At 34.5% G+C, this 21,906-nt stretch overlaps 4 protein-coding genes and 1 pseudogene across 4 annotated transcripts; 3 read left to right on the top strand and 2 right to left on the bottom strand.

Moving 5' to 3' along the window:
- Positions 1-881: 881 nt before the first annotated feature.
- On the top strand, positions 882-3,297 carry LOC114720471 (protein SPIRAL1-like 1). Its single transcript, XM_028906117.1, has 3 exons — positions 882-979; positions 2,189-2,431; positions 2,980-3,297. The coding sequence occupies exons 2-3, from the start codon at positions 2,198-2,200 to the stop codon at positions 3,064-3,066; spliced, it is 321 nt and encodes a 106-aa protein (XP_028761950.1). The 5' UTR covers positions 882-979; positions 2,189-2,197; the 3' UTR covers positions 3,067-3,297.
- Positions 3,298-3,814: 517 nt separating this feature from the next.
- Positions 3,815-5,575, bottom strand: LOC114720473 (ubiquinone biosynthesis protein COQ4 homolog, mitochondrial). Its single transcript, XM_028906119.1, has 2 exons — positions 5,352-5,575; positions 3,815-4,497 (listed from the first exon to the last, which is right to left on the bottom strand). Exons 1-2 carry the CDS (start codon positions 5,532-5,534, stop codon positions 3,991-3,993), a joined length of 690 nt encoding a protein of 229 aa, XP_028761952.1. The 5' UTR covers positions 5,535-5,575; the 3' UTR covers positions 3,815-3,990.
- A 3,346-nt stretch (positions 5,576-8,921) lies between these two features.
- On the top strand, positions 8,922-10,617 carry LOC114720457 (probable 6-phosphogluconolactonase 1; annotated as a pseudogene).
- Positions 10,618-11,063: 446 nt separating this feature from the next.
- LOC114720468 (cytochrome b5-like) lies at positions 11,064-14,055 on the bottom strand. Its single transcript, XM_028906113.1, has 3 exons — positions 13,834-14,055; positions 11,933-11,999; positions 11,064-11,399 (listed from the first exon to the last, which is right to left on the bottom strand). Exons 1-3 carry the CDS (start codon positions 13,918-13,920, stop codon positions 11,167-11,169), a joined length of 387 nt encoding a protein of 128 aa, XP_028761946.1. The 5' UTR covers positions 13,921-14,055; the 3' UTR covers positions 11,064-11,166.
- Positions 14,056-17,951: 3,896 nt separating this feature from the next.
- On the top strand, positions 17,952-21,411 carry LOC114720456 (cytochrome P450 85A-like). The gene is made up of 9 exons (XM_028906103.1): positions 17,952-18,088; positions 19,204-19,525; positions 19,840-19,989; positions 20,083-20,328; positions 20,425-20,511; positions 20,628-20,706; positions 20,803-20,909; positions 21,093-21,217; positions 21,309-21,411. The coding sequence occupies exons 1-9, from the start codon at positions 17,952-17,954 to the stop codon at positions 21,409-21,411; spliced, it is 1,356 nt and encodes a 451-aa protein (XP_028761936.1).
- Positions 21,412-21,906: the final 495 nt, after the last annotated feature.

Raw genomic sequence — 21,906 nt, 5'->3', positions numbered from 1 at the left:
AATGTAAGACTCTTATACACACTAGTATAATGGTCTTATATTTAGGATGAGAGGAGTAATTTATAACAAATTACAAATAGTTAATTACTTCTGTAAACAGTTAATTGTTAATTTTAATTTGGGTTAATATTATTTTTAGCTCTTGAAATGTAATCACATTTTGGTTTTAGTCCTAAAATTTGAAATAAGTGATTTTGGTGTTGAAAATTTGACCTTATTTTTATTTTGATCTTTAAAATTTTAAACAAGTGGATTTAGTCCGTAAAATTTGACTTTATTTTGGTTTGTTCTAAGATTTTCACTCATTGAAATAAGGACTAAAACCAAAGTAGGGTTAAATTTTAGAGACCAAAACCATTTGTCTCAAATTTTAGGATCAAAATCAAAATAAAATCAAATTTGAGGAACTACAACCATTAGTTTCAAATTTTGGAATCAAAACTAAAATAATGTTAGATTTTAGGCACTACAAATTATATTAATGCTTTTAATTTTTTGGGAGCATATTCCGTGCTCATTACAATGATAAGTATAGAGTACTCATTTTAATTTGAATCATTATATTGATTTTAAATGATTCAGATTAAATTTAATTTTTTTATATATTTTAATTAATATTTTATTTTAATAGATATAAAATTCAAAATAAAAATAATCTTATAATTAAAATTTTTAAAAATAAATTTATTATTAAAAATTATATGTTAAAAATTTTAAATCTCAATCATTCATATTAAATTTTAAATTTTTTAGATTGTATTGCACCAAAAAGCACATGGTTGAGCACCGAACGAGGACGCTTAATTTTTAAGACAATATGAGCACCGCTCCGGATTTCAATTTTAAAATTCGTAAATCATAAGTTTTGTAGTAGTCACGCTTATTTACAACGCGCACACTCCATTGCCTCGCCACTCCAGCGCCCACTACGGTTTCACTTCATTCTCTCTCATACAGCGTCTCTTTTCTTCCGGATTTGGTATCTTCTTCACCGTAGCTCTTTGATTATTTTCCGCTGAATTAGGGTTTCAATATCTGTGAATCTCTTGTTACTGTCATTCATTATGAGCTTCTCCATCATCTTTCTGTTTGCTTGAATTTTGATGGAATTTCTGTGGTACTGATGATTTATAATGTGTTTTCGCTTTCTATTTTGCGGATCAAGAACTGTCTATGGTTTAGATTTGTGGCTTTTTATCTTGTTTGTGCTGTTGTCGTGGCACCGCAAGTAACACATGCCTTTCAAGGGCGTTTCACTTGATCTTCGTCTGCCGTGTCTCAAGGATCTCGGATTTGTTTTTGTGAATATTCTTTGAATTTGTACAGCGAGACACTTAGTGAGAAGTGTGTTGTTGTGACTTTGAGATGATTGTTTGTTAGGCAGCCGCTGTATTTATGCTTCTAATTTTTTGAGGAGTGTCGAGCGTCCACTCTAATTTCTGTTTGTGCTCGTACGATGCGTGGTAAGCTCGGTGGCTTTGCATTATCGAGTCATTGAGTTACGAAAGGTTTCTTCATATTAAAGGAAGGAAATACCCATTACTGTAAAATGTAAAGAGGAAAAGGTGAAGAAAATTGATAGGATCAATTAATCGGTTCCATCGTCTGTCTTGCCGATGGTTGAAAGGTTGGAGGAAAAGTAGGATGGAAAAACTTTCATTGGATTTTGTATTAGTGAAAAAGGCGCAGTAGGAAAAAAGTAATAGAGAGTGGATTAGGATAAGGAGGGTGGAGACTTCTCTGATTGTTCTGTGGAAATAGTGAAGAATACCTTTCAAAATGATAAGAGGACTGTCTATCCTATTTGAAAGTTATGTGCTTATGCCTTAACCTTATAATGCAGTTACTAAAAAAATTGTATTTCTCTAATATTCGAAAAGGGAATATGAAATAGATAGAGTCGTTTACGCTCTCTCCTGCTTGAACCCCCAAATATTAGGGCCCAAACACAATCAAACCTTATAAATTTTCTCTTCTCCGTATTTTAGGCCAGACATGGATTAAGTTTACCTGTGGGACTGTTAAGATATCCTCCTTCCAATCTTGGCAATGATTGTTGCCTCCATGAAATCATATTATGATTTATCTTAGCTCATTTGTTTCCTTTCTCTTGTTCTTCTATAACAGTTAATTTTACTTTTGTCAATTTACATGAAGACGGATATTCAATTTACCTTGTAATTTACAGTCGAAGAGCATGGGTCGTGGAGTTAGTAGTGGTGGTGGACAGAGTTCGCTGGGCTATCTTTTCGGTAGTGGAGAGGCTCCAAAACCAGCGGAAAATAATGCCCCAGCCCCAGCTGAAGGACAGGTTGTAAATAACGAGCCTCCTTCAAAGAAAGCTTCCCCTCCAGTAGATGTGAATAAGCAGGCTCCTGCTGGTATCCACAGCAACAAAGTAGATGGCCAGAACACTGGCGACTTCATTACGGTATTGTGTTTGCTTGTTACATCTATTTGCTTCTTTTCTTAATTTTATTTTTCATGATAATTTGCTGTCAAAGGGGTTTTAAAAAGTGATGAGCATGACATCAAAATACTTCGTTATCTGTGGGTAGCATAATTCGAACTTTTATATGTGTGATGGCTTCTCTTCATTGTGTTCTATGGTTAATTTACTTAATTGCCATAGTGGAGTCATCGAAAAAGCTTTCTGTGCCTATTGGTGACATTTGGTTTGAATCAGTTAATACTGCAATCTCAGCTTCAGTTCAATTCAAGTGATGATCACATGTTCAATGGTTTCCCCTACTATCATTTATATAATTCTAAATACTTGAGAGAGACCTCTTGCACCTGCAAATGAAATGATTTTGTTTTTCTCCAATCAGAAGGAATAAACCATTACATTTGATGTAATACTTTGTTTAGAGTGAGACATCTAATTTAATGAATATGCTGTTTCTGGCTATCTGCATGTCTTGTAAGAAGCACCCCACAAAAATATATTGCTGATTATTATTGTTATTTATGCTGCAGGACCGACCCTCAACTAAGGTCCATTCTGCCCCTGGTGGTGGCTCATCTCTGGGCTATCTCTTTGGTGGACCTAGTGAAGAAAAATAAGATTTCTGAAAGTACAAACCCTGAAAACATTGGGAAGATATGGTGTAATATAGATTGTGGTTGCTTGGATGATTCAGTTGCTATGTTCTAAAAGCAGAAAACATGTATGCATAGTTTTTGCTTGTCAATGGATGTTTTAATTTTCAATTGCATATGTTGCTTTACTTGTGTACTTCAAGTGTTCTCGAGATTTTTATTATTTTTAATTTTGCTCTTTCTGGCTGTTTTTCAGATTTCTTTTTATTCACTTCCCAATTTTCTCCTACCCCCGTGTGCATTGGTGCCAATGTTGATATTTTGAAAATATCAGCATTGAAATATTTACTACATCCTTTTGGAAATTCGAACTATTTTTCTCCTAGATTGATGATTACTTTAGTTTAGAGAAATCTGCAAATATATTGTCTTCCTCGGTATTTTTTTCCTGGCTGTAAATTTTCATCTCAGGTATCTTCGGATAAGAACAGCAGACAATCAACTGCTTTATTCTTTTCCTTTACTTACAATGACCACTTCTTTTTTTTTTTTTTTTGGTACAAGTATTGATTCTGTGTGGCTTTTGAACTCAATTAGTAAAATGCCGGGGGGGTAAAAAAGAAAAGAAAAACCAAAACCAACCAAAGCAAGTGTCTAACCGTGACCACGAAGCTTGCCATTATGGCGGCAATCATATAAAGCTTTCCGATTTTCGAAGTAGTAAATATATATCGACCCATGCGCTTACGTTCGGCCCCTAGGTCCATTCTAATGATTGAGAATTTGAGATTAAGGCACATCATGTCAAACAAACTCGTTATCATTTTTCTCTATACAGGACCATATAATGTCAAACAGAAGATCTGGATCCCCATTTTCAAAGAAAAATTCTCCAGTGTATCGTCTCCAATACATTGCAAATAAGATGATTGCCCACGAATGATTAGGTCAAAAAATTTGTGGTTTAGGGACAGAAGGGGCAGGAACAATGCCCCATTTCCTACGGACATCTTCTAGATCTTCATGAAAGTGCCGCTCATAATATACACACGTAAGATCAGTGCATTGCATGCCAGCCCGAACGGCCCATGGGAAGTAGTGCTGATAAAACAGTTTTCTCTGCTTTTCGCTGAATCTTGCCGTGCCCCCCACAACAGACAGCAGGCACATAGGAAGGTACATCTGCTCAAACTCAATCACCTTTAGTGCAGACTCTCCGATCAAGTTAGTCGGTAGGCCGAAAAGGGTGTGCCAGAAATCATGAATTTCACGAGCTCGCATGGCTACGTAGGCTAGTTCATCTGTCTCCATGAACCGCACTGGAGGTCTATCATCTGGAGAAAAATTCCTGGACCCCATGAATCTAGCATAGGCAGCACCAAATGTGTTCTCTGGTAGGTCCCAAGCATGTCCAACTTCAGCTGATATCACACGAGGACGCTCTAACAATATTGCCTGCCAAGTACAAGAGAAAATGGATTGGTCTTGGCGAGATCTGACAGTACATCTAGACAAAAAACATTACTCCTATTCTATCTATAAGAAACTTCCAACATGTTCCACACAGATTTAAAAAAAAAAACCTTAAATGGCATTAACTTTCCATTAAAATATAACAACTTTCTAATTTACCCTAATGTAATATATACACTTTTTCCCAAAAAAAAAAAAACCATCTACATTATAATAAATGGAAGACAAAATACATTCATGCTAAAAATTTAACAAAATGACTTATAAATAGGACAAAAAAATTTCTTCTCTCTTTGCCCTATAAATAGGATCAGAAGAGTATCTTTTCCTCATTGTCAAAAAGGCAATGAATGCCAATTAAAGCTTTGGCTTCAGCATGAGAAGAATCATTGTTGTGTTGGTTATTTTTATCTTCCGGGGCCTATTTTGCAACTTTATACGCGTCCTTCTGTAAGTTACTCAGTATAAAATAATATCTGGTCAATTCACCCCCTTTTAAGGTTGCCCCAGCTAAAAGATGAGCATTGTCACAAGTAAGAGGCCAACTTGTCCCTTTTTCTAATAAACGAGTGAGTTGATTCCATTATCGTGTCCATAAAGAAAATATTTCTATCAAAGAGAAGTCCACGAAGAGTTGAATAAGAAGGATATTCAAGAAATTATCACTTGACACGTGCAATAATGCCATGTCAAAACTGCAGGAAAATCCTAAGTACAATAGCAGTTAGAATTTGCAATAAAATGGAGGAAGTTCTTCATTCAATGATAAAAAAATTTATAGAGAAAGAACAAGAGTATCCTCCAAATCGAATGAAAAAATGCAACCATCGTCTTACCCTGCCTTCTGGACTCCGCTTCATCCTCTCAAGAACTCTCTCAAAAGCAGGCTTTCCGGTTGTCTCTCCAAGAGCTGCGATTAAATCTGCTCTTCGTGGGTCTAGCAATGCACCAACTGCTGAACCAAGAGCAACAGCTGCCTGCTGCCACCCCTTTAGTGGGATTCGACTGCCTTCTATCATTGTGACTCTCCTTAGTATCAACCCCCAAAAAAGAAGAAAGTCTGAAAAAAAAAAAAAAACAAAATAAACTATCAGTTTTATATCCCCTTCTTCTTATTCAGAACATACAACACACAAGCACAAAATCTTTTACCATTAAACAGTATATCTTATACAAATAACAGCTTTTGTATCTTGCCAAGTAGTAATAAAAACGTTATCTGTCTACAAGTATATCAGCACCTGGATACTTTCACCTAGGCTGTCACTTTTAGGCAGAGCGTAGTTTTTGCCAGAAAACAACTTTCTTGAAATTGAATTGATTATCAGTTTATTCTCATTCAGTGCAGAAATGGAAAATGTTTTCTTTCGTTTAACATTTCCCAACACTCCTCTGGTATTCAAAGAGAGGAACATATTTAATATGTTGCCCACAGTGGCTAATATAGAATCCTATAGATTTCCTTTCATTAATAAATTTACAAATTTGCACTTTGCATCTCTTTCTGTGGCCCTCAATACACAACAACTAGCCAAGCAGAGCTAGGTTGTTCGACTCATCTGTGATTTGGTGGGGGGGGGGGGGGAACGTTTGTCGTAATTTACGCACTCTAATCCAAGTACTTGACATCTCTGGCTGAAGTTTAAAATCCAACTCTGTCTTTGCATTGCGGATGAAATTAAAGATCATAATCATGCAATCACTCAATATTCATCGTTACAATAACACATTCACAATACGATAACAAATCCATAAAGTTTAAATCGGAATAACAGAACCATCAAATCCAATAGAGGATTTCACGAAGGGAAAAATGAATATATCAGTACTATCATAGAATGAATTTAATCAAGAAATAAAGGCCTACGTACTTCACTTACGGGTTTGATTACCCTCGAGGTCTCTGGTGGTGTTTCTGTGAGTGGTGATTCCGATTCAAGGGTGAGGGAATTCGAGAGTGAGAATAAGAGAAAGAATTACACAGGCACGCAGGCGACGGCGCACACAAACGGAGGACGACGACTACAAGCAGACGAAGACAACGACGGAGGCAAGCACCAGGGAACAACTATGGCAGAGTCGGAGCAAAACGGGGTCGACTTCTCGTCCCGGGGAAGATTAGGCAGGCAATGAGGCAAGCAAAACGCTGCCGTTTTTGGTCCCGGATAATTTTATAAATCTATTTGGGTTTCCACCCAATAACGGCTAAAATCCGGCCCAAACACATAAACGGCCCAACATTGAAAGAAAAATGAGTCATTGCCAAGCCTTATAGTTCTATTGTCAATGAACGAAAATTGATATAATTGATAAGAAGTCAACTCAACTCACAAGGTTGAGTTTAAAACTCACTATTTTTTTTAAAAAAATTATTTGTGGTGAATGATGTGTTGAATTTAAACTTAAATGTATCTATCCAAATAAAAAAAATGCCGTGTCATCATTAATTTAATTAGCATTGCATTAATAGTGTGAATTCATTTATTTCCCCATTGAAGATGCTGAGTCTAATTCTTGCAAGACACAAATACCAATTTAGGAATTTGTCAGCATCTGAGCTTTAAAGAGCGATTCAATGTTAGCTTACAAGTTAAGTAACATTAAATTTCTCTTTGAATCTGTCTTAGTTTCATGTATTAGCAAAAATAACATCATACTATAGTGATTGCACATGCTTCTTTTGTCATGCATTAATGATTGAGTATAAATGACAAATACAATCAGACTCATAAATTCCCCAAGACTTATCCTGTTTTGGTTTTACTTGGCATTTGGGAATAAATATGTGGTTTTGTTTTATCAGGTAAAAAATTTTCTCAGATATTTTTGGTTGGGGACATCAATTCAAAAATAGTCACGACAAGTTATCAGATTTTTGAGATTTTGTTGCAGGAAATCTAGGATCCTGGGATTGTCTCCTTTTCAAAGAAAAAGACAGAGGATCAGAGGTGGTTTTCTCATATAAAAGTTTTCTTCCTATCTCAATTTTAGCCATTAAGTTGAGAGAGAGAGAGAGAGAGCTTTTGCGTGTTCAAACGCAATCAAATCATTCTGTGCATGTGGAAGTTTAGTCCAGTGGGTAATATTCTACTCATGTAGGTGTTTTTAAAAACAAGATATATTACTTTTTTCACTTATTTAATGCCATTTTTTATTTATGTAATTTGGTTATTTGTAACATATAAAAAAGATCAAGAGATTAGCATTCACCCTGTTGATGCATACACACACATGCGGAATCATCTTCTAGCTTATGTCAGTTTCTTCTCTCAATCATCCCTCCTCTTTTCTCTTTGTGAGCATTTCTATATTTCCCTTCATATCATTCTTATGCTTATCGATTCTCATGAGACTAACAGTTAATCGTTTATATTCCAATTACTTTATTTTCATGCTTATGCTGTCCCCCCAGGGGGGGTGTTTTATGATCCTAGGCATGAGATTTTGCTGTCAAATTTTTCTCCTATTGTTGAGTGTGAACTTGTGTTAGGAATTAAAAAATGGCATCAACTAGGTTGTGCAGTTATTAATCATTGAATTGCCTTCTCAGATCTCATGGCAAAAACAGCAAATTGAACTTTGGGTTTTACAGCTTGTGGATTCTTGTACCACATTGACAATTATCTCATGTTGTTCATGGATAGTATGATGTAGGGCTGGTAAAACGGACTAACCCGCGGGTTGCGGGTTACGCAGTGCTGGCTCAAAAGGCTCGTTTTCTGGCGGGTTGGCATTTTACCAACCCTAACCCACCAGCTTGCTAGAATTTTTATTTTTTTTCTTGATTTTTTTTAAATTTTTCTTATTTTTTTTAAATGTTAGCAGTTATATATAATACAAAATAAAAATACTAAAAATGATATAAAATATTACAAACATCCAAATAAAAATTACAACACAATAAAATACAAATAGTATATGATTGTCCAATTTTCCAACATGATAATACACAAGTTCACACATTTTTTTTCAATGAAACCAATGAGCAATACTGAATAACCTTCTTTATCTAATTATTTCTAATGACAATAAAGTTTGAAGTAAAAATTTGCTTTACTTTTGCCTTTGTTATCTTTTTTTTTAAAAAAAAAATAGGTGGGTTAACCCGCGGGTTGGCCCGCGGGTTAGGGTTATGGCGGTGCGGGTTATGTTTTTCAAGATAGTGGCGGGTTGGCTTTTGGCCAACCCTAACCCGCTATTTTTGGCAGGTTGGACCCACGGGTCCAACCCATATTATCAGCTCTAGTATGATGTATATTCTAGTGTCCTTTTGATCTGTTTAAGGAAGTTCATGATTCTTAGGTTGTATACTTGTATATGGATTTCTTAAGTTGCTTTAAATCTTTCTTAGATTATTTTTATCCCTGTCTAATATTTTTTTTTGCCAATAATAGAGCTACTGAACTTGTTCAAAGCATGGCTCTCTCTTGTGGTCATTTTGATAGAGGAGAGGTAAGGATTCATGAGAGTTTGGAAGAGCTAAAGACTGATTTCGCAGATCTTATTGCTGAACTATCAGAGGCATCTGTGAAGGAAAGGGGAGTGTTTGCCATTGCTTTATCTGGCGGCTCCCTCATTGGCTTAATTAGGTATTTGCGTTCTTACCTTTTTTTTTTATTCCAATATAATGTTTTTACATTTGAATCCTAAAATGCAATTCACCTAAAATATAGAGAAAGATAGATAGCCAATGACCTTGTAACTTAATGACATGAAAACTCTCTTATAAATGAGAGATCATGAGTTCAATTCTATTTTGTAATCTTATATCGTCAGTGTCTTTTTTTTTTATTCAAAGAAAAGAGAAAGATAAACACAAAAAAAGAGTAGGACCCATTTTTCTATATCTATTTCTCTTTTTAAATTTTAGGTGAAGTGCGTTTTAATCAATCAAATATCATGGTGGCAAACAGCAAACTCTCTGAAGAGCCTTATAGCAAGACAGTAGACTGGTCCAAATGGTACATCTTCTGGGCTGAAGATAGCCTTGCGGCGAAGCCATCCAGATAGCAATTATAAGCTTGCAAAAGATTGCCTTTTGTCCAAGGTTGTACCCTCTTGCTTCTTCTTTTCTTAACACAGATTGTTTTTTTATTCTCAGAATCAGTCATGAATAGACCAACCTGGTTTTGGATTCCCATTAAAGTTCATTTGATCAACGATTCAATCTTTATGACATTAGATTTTGCGTCAAGGTGGCCTATCTTTTTCATTGTTCATTTACTCACTCACTCGCTGTCAATACTGAATACTTTACGGGGGACACATGACAATATTTGCAATTCAGGTCTCGTTCGTAGTAAGCACTTTATGATAATGTGGGGCAGATGCTGTTAGATGTAAGAGCTAAATAATTAATTTATGGATATTAAGAGCACTTAAATACCCCATTTGATCATTATCCTATTGATGAAAACTCCTTTCATATATATAATCAATAGAGATAAATTGAACAAATTTATAAATTTAGAAGACAAAATAAATTAGAGTCTTACATTTAACACCAAAACAAACACACCAGCTCTTTCTTATATTTAAGAATTGAGACGGGGGGTAGTACATTGTACTTTATAAATAGATATTCATTTATTTTTTCTGATCATTTCCCACTACTATTAGCAGGTGGCGATCATCCCTAGTCATGGGCATTCCATAAATGATTCAGTGTCAGCAGAAGAGGCTGCTGATGAGCACGAGTTTATAATCAGACAGACAGTTAAAAATCGTACAGTGAGCGTGTCTGAAACAAGTGACTGCCCCAATTTCGATTTCATCCTTGTTGAATTGGGTGTGGATGGCCATGTTGCCTCTCTATTTCCTAATCAGTCAGCTTTGAAAGAGAGGGAAAAATGGGTGACTTTTACTACTGATTCCTCCAAAACCTCTGATTAGAGAATCACATTCACCTTGCCTGTTATTAATTCTGCATCTAACATAGCAGTGATTGCCACAGGTGATAGTAAAGCAGAGGCTGTACACTTGGCTGCTGATAATAGAGGGGCAGAGTGCCCTGTAGTGCCGGCAAGGATGGTCCGGCTGGTAACGGGTAAGTTGGTCTGGTTTTTGGATAAGCCAGCTGCTTCAAACTTCAACTTTCCCTGATGTCCAATCAGCATGAGCTATGAAATACCTTGCAAACGTTGCAGCAAGTTGATGTACATGGTTATGGGATATAAATGTTCGATTCTCGTATGGATTAAAAAAAAATTTCAACATTTTGATGGTTTCTCATATAATGAATTATGTTCCACAATCATTTGATCTTTTCAAGAAGGTTTGTTCCACTAATTTGATCATTGGAAGAGAGATAATAATCAAGTCAGTCTGAAACTTTTGAAAATCACATCAATTTGAGCTTGTCGTTGCTTCTGATAATCTTATGATAACAGACTAATCTATCATAGATCCTTCCCTGGCTCTCCGTTCCTCCCATCCCTCTACTCTGCCAAGGCATTTCAAAATGCAACAACACCACAAACCAAATACTGGATTTAAGGGCCAGAGGAATCAATGTGAACTAAGATGGTCAATATCCATTACTTAACCAATTTTAATATCATGGAAGAGGTCAAAGTTATCCTTGAAACAATGAAATATCTGTCGCAATTATTCTTTTTCAGTTCCAATAAAGGGAAAAAATTAGGTGAACTATTACTTCTTACGCAAGTACAAAAAACCAACTACCACTGAGATGCCAACTACGGCCACAGGAACAGCCCAATATTGCTTTGTCAAATGCAAGAACTTCTCTGAATAAACTGCGGCTTGATTTTTGGAGGAAACAGGAGGTGAAGTGTCAAGCTCACCAATACAAAACTTCTCCATAAGTTCTCTGGCACTTTGGCTGTGGCCAGCGTCCTCAAATTCATCTGTTGCATCTTTCCCTTCATCAAAGTAAAAATAAGATGTTTCAATAATTGTATTGATAATTGTCAATGGTTTCTTTCTCTTTTCTACAAAGCATGGACACCATATAATTTTAGTCATATTGCAAGTTGAACAAATGCCAGAGACTCGTGCTGAAGCAATGAACTCATGAAAGGAAAAACAACTAACAAATTAAGTACTAAGAGAGATTAGATACTCTGTCCTGCTGAGACAATTAACGATCTTGCCGTAATGTTTTACATTGCACAGGAATAATTAATAATATCATCTAATATTTATTGAAATTTTAGAAATTAATATTGGAGATATAGGATAACGACAAAAAATTTTGAAAAATTAAAAATTAAATATGAAAGTACGACAAGATGCTCAAACAGCCGTTGTGCGGTGCCATGTTTCTTATTGGTAGGAGTTTGAGGTGTAAATATGTTGCGTCAGCCATCAATGTTTCTGCTTATGGTTTTTGTCCTATGCTTAGTATGGCAGTCTGGCAGTAAGATACAGAATACATGACAGTAAGCATAAGTACCAGTTGCAAGAAGGACTACTTCATCACCTCCAGGATGGTCATCCAAATATGAGGTCACATCATATACCTGCATTCATGATCAACATATTTTAGATTTTTTTTTCTTTTAAACTAGATATGCAACCATCAACATATAAGCCGCAAGTTGCAAAGTCCAAATAATCACTTATTCTTAACTAGACCAAAAAAAAAAAAAAACAGATGAGAAACCAATAAGTAAAGCCTGTAAAGGTAAAAGAAACTACCATCCCAACAGGGAGCCATTGGACAATTACTTCTGACAACAAAAGGAAGTGTTATAAGCATGAGCAATCACCTAAGACGCAGACCATCACTTAACCTCTCCTGCTCCCTGACTCCCCGATAAAAACCTACCCCCCCAAAAAAAAAAAATTCAAAGATGGTGAAGATACACCGATGAAGATGTAACTTGAGAATCAATTACTAGAATTGCTGAAGATGTGGTAGTATTCCAAGCATTGATATGAAAACTTAAACTTTAAGAAGTTTTGTGAATGACTAGAATTCCTGTTACCAAAGGAGAGACAAAATTGAGCAAAAAAGAAAGAAACAACAACAACAACAACAATAAAGCCTTATCCCACTAAGTAGAGTCAGCTACATAGATCATATGACACCATTGAGTGCTATCTAAAACCAAATCAAAAATAAAGAAATGATAGAACCACCCCACCCCCACCCCCACCCTTTTTTTGAATTGATATGAAAACTTAAAATTCTAGGGGTCTCATGACTAACTAGCAATCGTGTCACCTCCAAGGTTTTTTTTTTTTTTTTGGGGGGGGGGTTTTATTCATAAAAAGAGTGGTTAATAGGGCATCTTATGTAACTACAAAAGCAGAAGGGGATATCATACTTTAATTAAGAGACAAGTTCTTATTCATCAGAAGCTACTTGACGCCACATAAAAGAAGATGCAGAATATATATGTGTGTGCGTGCATCGGGTATGAATCTATGCATATAACTCTCATGTGTAGCTCACACATTAAAAAGCAACTACCATGGTTACGGTGAAACTAATTTATTAAAACATAGGACAAAAACCATTCACTCTTCCTGAATCTATGCATATTCCAGGAGCTGTTGGCAACCATTCAGTCTTTCTGAATCACAGAAATATTTCTATGACCAAGCAATAGAAAATAAATTAGGAAAGAATATAATGGGAAAAGGATGGCATCCGAAAATGATCAGGAAAGAAATGATAACAAGACAAAACTGAGAACAGAATGCAGATAGGAGGCAAGGGTAATGGAATGATACGATGTCTTGCTATTGGTCTGATTAAAAGTAATCAATCATAAACCCTTGACATTTCATAGATCATATTAGAGAAAGATATGCCTCAGGGGAGGCACAGGAACTACACAAGCAGCAATCTAAGCTGAAAAAGATTTGACATAATTTTCTCGCGTAAATATATACAAGGTAACAAATGCTTTTCACAAATAATTATTGAACTTCGTTGTCGAGGCTGAAAACAATAGTATTGAAAATTTCAGCCCCCCCACATTCCAAATCCAATCATTAGGTGCAGGACACCTTCCACTCGTTCTTGAAACTTCAAATACACGAAAGCTAAAAAATTTCCAGTGCAGAGCTAAACAATTCCAAACATATTTAAAGGGCAAGCAATGCTTCAATCCTCAGGAAACCAACAATAAAAATTTTCCTGCTCTTACTGTAGCATGGAATGTCAATACTCAAATACCACCCGCTTCTCCTTCATAAAGAGGCTAGTTAACTCCCAAGAAGAAGAAGAAGAAGGAGAAGGAGATATAAGCACATTTTATACATGACCAGTGAAAGTAGAACACCACTCAGAAGTTGAGAAATACCCATCAGAGTGAAAGATAAAAATTAAGCGAAAAATCTTACCTTGCCGTCAATAACGACCCAGCAATCATCTTCGGTGTTGTGCTGGGAAGCCTCTAGCATCGTATAGAGCTTGGCAAGGGTTGGCATGTTTGCTAGTCTTCTGGCCTTTGACGCTTCAGAGTTGAGAGAGAGCTTCGCTAATGGGAAGAGGCAGAAATGTGCAGTAGCTCTCTTTCCTCTGACTGTCGCTGCCTTCCCCTCGCTACCCTCTTCCACCAATCACTTGCCTTTGTTGAATTCTTCAAAAAAAAGGAAAATACTCTCAATCCGCCTTCTCCGAATTAATGGGCTCAAGGCCCAATAGGCTGACCTGGGCTTGACCATTCTTCCAGCCCATTACTATATAACTGGATCATAAGATTGCAAAAAAAAAAGGGTCACTTACAGTTTGTTGTCTTGACAAAAATTTGATTGTAAAACCTATTTTCTAAAAAAAACTTGTAATTTTACTGTCAACCATCAAAAAAAATGAAAGAAATTAATGAAAATATGTGCATAGCTCACTTTTTTCATTATTATTTCTTTTAATGGATGGATATTTTATTTTAAATATTTGAATTGTTTTTCTCAAATATTTACAGAAAAAATATTTCAACATCTTCATACATCGGATAGAGGGTTAAGATTGCAAGCAAAAAAGTGCGGATAATTAATGAGAGACTAGTCAATAATTAATAGAAGCAAAAAAGAAATGATATTAAATTTTTTAGATAAGTTATTAGTATCTTACTCTAAATTTTAATAAGTTATTAGTATCTTACTACTATCTTTTATAAAATAGTGACGGACCATTGTAAAAGCATTCTTTTATACTCCTCTGGCTAGAAAGAAAAGATTTGTTTTTAAAAAAGTTCATTAATCACCCTACCAGTGACTTATTTTAGGAACAAACTTTTTTCCTACGAGTGATTTATAAATAAGAACAAAATAATATATTAAATAAAGATAAAATTAAAAAGTTATTAAATCTTAAGACATGATTAATATGAGGTTTCAGTTTCTCTTGATTATAATAAAATACTACTTCCGATCCTAATTATAAGAGCCAATGACTAATTTGAGAAGATTAAAGAAGCAAGTTAAGTTAGTTATTTGTTCTAAATAAGTATTGTCTTTCCTAAAATATCATTGCTAATTAAGTGTATTGACTAGAACTATAATTATTACAAGGACTATCTTGGAAAAAATTGAGTAAATATGAAAGACAAAATGGATTAGGGTCTTATATTTAGGATCAAAATAAAAATCAAATAGGGCCTTATATTAAGGATCGAAGGTAGTATATTAAAAGTAACTTATAAATAAGATAAGAGAAGTATATAATACCAGAGAGTATGACAGAAATTTATGATGAGATATTGATGGAGCAACAAAGAAGCAATAATGGCGAAGTGACATGTACAAATGAGAATGAACATGCATGTTGGCTGCATGGGAGAATTGAGACACTTCGTTAGCAGAGAACGACAAATTGTAAAAGGCAATGAGAATTTGATGAATCATCATCATCTCTTCTGCTTCTTCCTTACAGAAGATATTGCATGCATGTGGCCATAAGTGCTAAAAGCTTCTTACTCTGCTCTTTTTATCTGATAAAGATGGCTTCCTCATTCATCATTTCTGTTCATCATTGGCCTCTCCCTAACATTATATAAACATCCTTTTCAATTTCGAATTAATTTACACGTGTCAAATCTATAACATCATGCCCCGGTTACTTTTAAAACATCCATAAAAATTAATCCAGTCGATATAAATGCGACTCATAAATATCTTACAAAGATGAGGGGTGGAATCCTCACAGATACTGTTCCATCCTTTATTATAAGATCTTTTTAATTAAATTGTCTAGTTTAAGAAAGCGGGTAAAATTAGTTAAAAACAATTAATATGCAGCAGATGCAATTTTTTTCCAAATATATTCCTATATATAAACTGGTAGATGTGAGAGAGTAATAGTGAGATAAATAAATAAATAGTGTATTAAATGCATTAAACTAGAGGTAAAATAGGTAATAATATATTAAATATTCAGACAAATTCAAGAGTGATATTATAAAAAAAGACAAACTTATTCAAAAAATTAAATCTTATAATAAGAAACGGAGGAGTAATATATAACTATTTTTTGTAAATGCCATGCAAGCGAGGCTCGTCTTTTTATAAATGATTAATCAGATTTGAAAAGTACTTAGTAAAAATTTGAATATATGTATGCATGTATAATTATTTAACAAATTGAAAATTAAGATATTTAGTATTTAGGAGAAGGAAAATTTGATATTAAAAGAATATTCTAGAGAAGCATACAAAATGTTCACTCATGCAAACTCTAATTATTACAGAAGAAATACAGTAACATACATATTGCCCTAAATAATGAGGGAAGTGATATTTTGGTAATATTAATATCAATTAGTATAAGCAGCAAGACACGCAGACACATCACATCTTTTTGGTGAATCACTCTTAATTATAATGCTATATGTTGGTGAAGATAAGCCATCAATAGGGTTAGCTTTCACATTTCCATGCATCCGATATTAATCTTCTTATATATATATATATATATATATATATGTATATGTAATCCTCAAATTAAATCTTATTTTTAATTCATACAGCTCTAGCAAACATGCAAAGGTTTCTTCAAAATATTTATATATGGTACATGTACATGATGATTCAGTATATGCCATGTAGGCATCTCTACAATATTTCACTCTCCACAAGTATGCTTCATATTATTAGTTTGCTAATTAATAATATTTTTTTAGTGCTTTTTTATTTTTATTTTTCTGATAAGAATTCACCCCAAAATAGCAATTTAACTTCAAAACTTAAAATTGAATTTGTGAAGTGAAAATAATATATTAAAGTTTTATAACGTATTTATCAGATAAACTTAAAAAAAAAAAAAAAGACACAGAAGGTTTTGGCCTAAAAGTGAATCACCTGGATCACACTTGAGTAGAGAATTGTACTTTTTTTCCCCCCTTTTTTATGGTATACACAATTTTAACCAATTTCAAATTCTTTGACCAAAATGCCCTTGATCATCAAAAGATTTAAATTGAATTAAAATTCAACACAATTTTTATTCTAAAAAATATGTATAACTTTTATGGGGGTTCACAAAGACAAGTATTTTGCTTATTTTCCCATGTCATCCATATCAGATTAGGTAATGCTTCAGTATATATATTTGGAATATCCAATTGTAAAAATTCATTATATGAAGTAGTTTGAAAATACTTTGGTACGCTTAATTTTCAGAAAATTATTGCCCAATGTATAAAACAATTTACCTATATACATTAAAAGTTAAATTTGATGTGAAATTAGGATGACATACCAACTCTAGTATTTTTCTAGAGGGCATATAATTAAGCTTCAGAAACATCATGGTAGGTCTTCAATTAATTCTGCATCATAACCACTTTGAAACAGATTGTATTTCCTATAACCAAAAATTTAAGCCAAATTAGCCTAAACAAATTGGCAACATTAACGTCATAAATAATGTCCAAGATTCCTAAAGCCTCCAAATCCTATTTTTAGACACAATCCCAGGAAGTTAATCTTAAAAGCAGATCATATGGGCATGTAATGTGCAACTAAGTGCGTTCTATCACAAATTTTGATGCTAGTTATATCCAAAAAAAAAAAACCATAAAAGTGAGTTAATTGAGATCCATACAAGCTGATTCAGACACAAACTAACGATAATACAAACAAAACAAGATCTACACACGAAAACAGAGGAAAAGGGACATCATTATGAGACTAATAACATCTGGGGCAGGGAAGATTCGGTAACAGAATTTAAGTTAATATCGTTAAGAGATTTAAGGAACATATATACTTAAAATAGGTTCTAGTGAGAGATATGATGATCATAGAGCAGGTGGTGGGGTTGCAACATAGTTTGGCCTATTTAACATTAATGTCCTTCCCATCTTTTTCTTGAGCACAGTCTGTGTTTCAGATTCATACACACACAGACACAGAAAAAATATATTGCTCAAAGATTTTGGAGCAGCATCATGCTGATGTCAATGCCATTATCATCAATAGTGTTTTTGTATAGTGGGTTGGGTTTGGCGTTTTGTGCATTTATGGTACTTCTGAAATGGAATGATATAAGGTACAGAAGAAAAGGTGTGCCACCAGGAACAATGGGTTGGCCTGTCTTTGGTGAGACTTCAGGGTTTCTCAAACAAGGACCTGATTTCATGAAAGCCAAGAGAGCTAGGTAAGTTTCATTTCCCTCTTATTTTTCAATTTACAGGTGACCTCTTTTTGCTTTTTCTGAATAACAAAGTTTTAGGAAAGTTAGGTCTCAAGAGTTTACGAGGTCAAGGACTCAAGGTAGGGTCTCATAGCTCAAAACAACATTTGTATCAGTATTTACAAATTATTCATTGACAAGATTCTTATTAGTAGTGGCATTTGGATCCATGTTCTTGTAGGATATGAGTTGCATCCTTACCTGGCCAACTTTTGTTGGTGGCCTTTTTAATGTGTGTGTGTGTTTTAGTTGAACTTAGATGTGAAGTCATTCTTCAGTATACAGTAGGAATTGTTCTGCATTACCATTAAAATGTGAAGTTTTTGTTGGCTTTTTTTTTTCCCCCTTTCTTTTTGTGATTGAGCAAAGCCAAGAACTATTCTGTTGAGTGTAGTTAAAGAAAGAAAGCAAAAAAAGAACAAGGTGAGGTCCACTTGAGTAGGTTTTGTCTAGGCCTTTCCTTCCCTTTTACGAGCATAACGTGCAGTACTAGTCCTTATAAAGTTGTTAAAAAGATAACTAGTATATCTAAGGTTATTTTAGATTCCACTTAATATAAAAGTATCTTCTACCCATAAGAAAAAGATAACGGCACCTTACTAATTCTGTACAGTCTTCTGAATGGAAAATTACTTCATCTCAAGTTTTTATGTATCTAATGTCACTTCAAATGGTTAAATAAGGGTGTGCCATGAGGGCTCATTCATATTTGTGGAAAACAATTCTGTGATGAGATCTATAAGCACCCTAAACCATTAAACTTGTGTGCCCAAATTATTAAAGGCCATACACAACCCTCTCAAAGGCAAATAAAGGATTTAGAAACCTAGAAGAGTCCAAGCTTCTGAATTAGACTTAAGAAGTATACCTAGAAAACAAACCTCCTCCTCCTCCCACCTTGCAGAAATCAAACAGAGACAAATATTTGGGAATTCAGAGACAAAGAAACCACATGATGAAGAAAGAGCAGGAGGAAATACAAAACTCTAATGGAGGATTTTCAATTTCTGTTCCTGAATTATTATCCTGGCATATATATACAACCCATCAATGTTCTTATCACAATGTTCTTTCTGTAGGTATGGAAATATGTTCAAGACTCATGCATTAGGGTCTCCTACCGTTATAAGCCTGGATCCAGATGTGAACAAGAACATCCTCTTGAATGAAGCACAAGGCTTGATTCCAGGGTACCCTGTGTCAATGAGGAACATCCTAGGGAATAACAATATTGCTGCAGTTCATGGTGACTTTCACAAACGTATCAGAGGTTCATTGTTGTCTCTCGTTGGTCCACCTGCAATTAAGGATCATCTTCTGATAAGAACTGACCAGTTTATGAGGTCCTTCCTTCACAATTGGGCTGGTCAGACTATTGATATTCAAGACAAAACCAAACAGGTTATTCTCCACTTCAATCCCCAGAACTCTCCACAGAAAACACAGATTATTCATTAATCTTTATCATTCTTGTATCCGATGCCATCTGATCCTCCATATGTTAACCCCCAAACACTTGTATCAGACATTATATGGCTCTTAAAAGTTATACCTTAAAACTTCATTGTTTTTAGTGTGGTAAAGTCAATGTATATCTCCTGTCAGTATCCATTTCTTTGTTTCTTGCGTTCTGAATATTCATTCAGCAAAGGGGATCAATTTAAAGGTCATTACAAACTAAACAAATGCTTAAATTCCTTGGTTTCTTGTTTTAGATGGCATTCTTTGTCTCAATGAAGCTGATTGTAGATGATGAACCAAAATCCTTCCACAAGGCATTTAAAGCTACATTTGACAACATATTGTTAGGAACTATATCCCTGCCAATTAAGATTCCAGGCACCAGTTACTACATAGGACTTCAGGTGATATATAGTGAAAAATTCTCTATGATTTTCACTCTTCTTCTTCTTCAATGGATGCCAATTTGAGCAGTGTCAAATTGCGATAATATTCAGGCAAGAGAAAAAGTCAATGCAATTTTGAAGGAGCTTTTAGCCAAGAGAAGAGCTTCTGCTGATCCTCATGATGATATTCTTGACAAGCTTTTGACATGGGAGGACCCCAAGTACAAACTCAACGATGAAGAGATAATTGACCAGATCATTACAATCTTGTACTCAGGTTATGAAACTGTGTCAACCACTACAATGATGGCTATCAAATATCTCCATGATAATCCAAAAGTCCTTCAGGAACTACGAGTAAGTCAACAACTTTTGAACTGATAAAATCTCCTACTTACAATCTTGAACTGAGTTCTAAATCTTAACCATCACAATTTTTAACCTAATATACAGGAAGAACATTTTGCAATCCTAGAAAGAAAAAGATCAGAGGAACCACTCACTTGGGAGGACTATAAGAACATGAGTTTGACTCGCGCGGTAGATATCCTTTTACTTCATTCATGTTAATTTAAGACCATGTTATGATTAGCTTAGTCTATAGATGTGCATTAAGCTATGTATGTTTTTACACAAGGCACTATTGGATCATGCAGGTTATTCTTGAAACCTCCAGATTGGCCAGTATCGTGAATGGGGTACTCAGAAAGACTAATACAGATGTAGAACTGAATGGTATATTTATAGTCTAGATCTTCAAGATATTTTCTGAGATAGGTCTGGTTTATAGTATATTGACAATGGAATATGGATGTAAAATTTACATGACAGGATTTAAAATTCCAAAAGGATGGAGAGTTTATGTGTACACCAGGGAGATAAACTATGACCCCTTCTTGTATCCAGAGCCTTTCAGTTTTAATCCCTGGAGATGGCTGGTGAGTTTGCCTGATCAATGAAAACCATTTTACCATCTATCAAACAGAAGGAAGACAGTTTCCATCACTCTTTTTTTTTTTTTTTTAACCTTTTCCTTAAATCCCTTTTCCATGTACCAAACATAGCCTAAAGGCAAACACTTTTTTGCTAATGAAATGATATATCTGATTAAATGAATGTAGGAGAGAAGTCTGGAGGCTCACCACCACAACATGCTGTTTGGATCAGGAGTTAGGATGTGCCCAGGAAAAGAATTGGGCATTGTTAAAATCTCTGTTTTCCTTCATCACTTTGTTACCAAATTCAGGTTAGTACTTTCTTTCATGAATCCGCACAAGTCTATTTCTTTTTTTTTAAAACTTCTGAGCAAATTAATATGCATTGATGGTTGATTGTAGGTGGGAAGAAGAGGAAGGAAATGAACTTCGCAAGTTTCCAAGAGTTGAAGCACCAAATGGATTAAAAATAAGGGTCACAGAGTACTGGAAAATCAAGCATTGAAGAAAGTGTATGAGGAAAATAAATTATCCATAACAAATTCCCAAATCAAAGTTTCTTTTCTCTTCTTTTTAAAAAAATCTGTTTGTGTATGAGAAGTTTAATGTATTAGTATTAGGTTTCGACTTTCAAGACCTGATTAGCTGTTTAAAATAATAGGTCCTGTATCATATATCTATTTTGCTTTGTTTTAATATTATACCTGGATAGTTCATAATCATATCATATCAAATGGATACTGTATTTCTTTTACTTTTCCTTGCTGTGGAGTAATAGCGTGTTTCCTTCTGCCGATGATGCTGATATCAAAATTATATCAAATATTTGTTTTTTTTAATCATGCTCCTAATATATTCCATTAACCAATAGTTTATAAGATTAAGGTGTAAATTTGTTCCAAAAATTTTCTCTCAAGAGCGATCGATAGGAAGAATTTTTTTTTTTGCGCAAATTTGTCATGAAAGTTTAAAATTATACCAATGTTGCCCTCTACCATTA

This window comes from Neltuma alba, unplaced genomic scaffold, assembly GCF_004799145.2.
Source record: "Neltuma alba isolate B1F8T4 unplaced genomic scaffold, ASM479914v2 tig00011986_pilon, whole genome shotgun sequence".
Lineage (NCBI taxonomy): Eukaryota > Viridiplantae > Streptophyta > Magnoliopsida > Fabales > Fabaceae > Neltuma > Neltuma alba.
The sequence above is the reverse complement of the archived record's forward strand: the minus strand, read 5'-3'. Positions and strand labels throughout refer to the sequence as shown.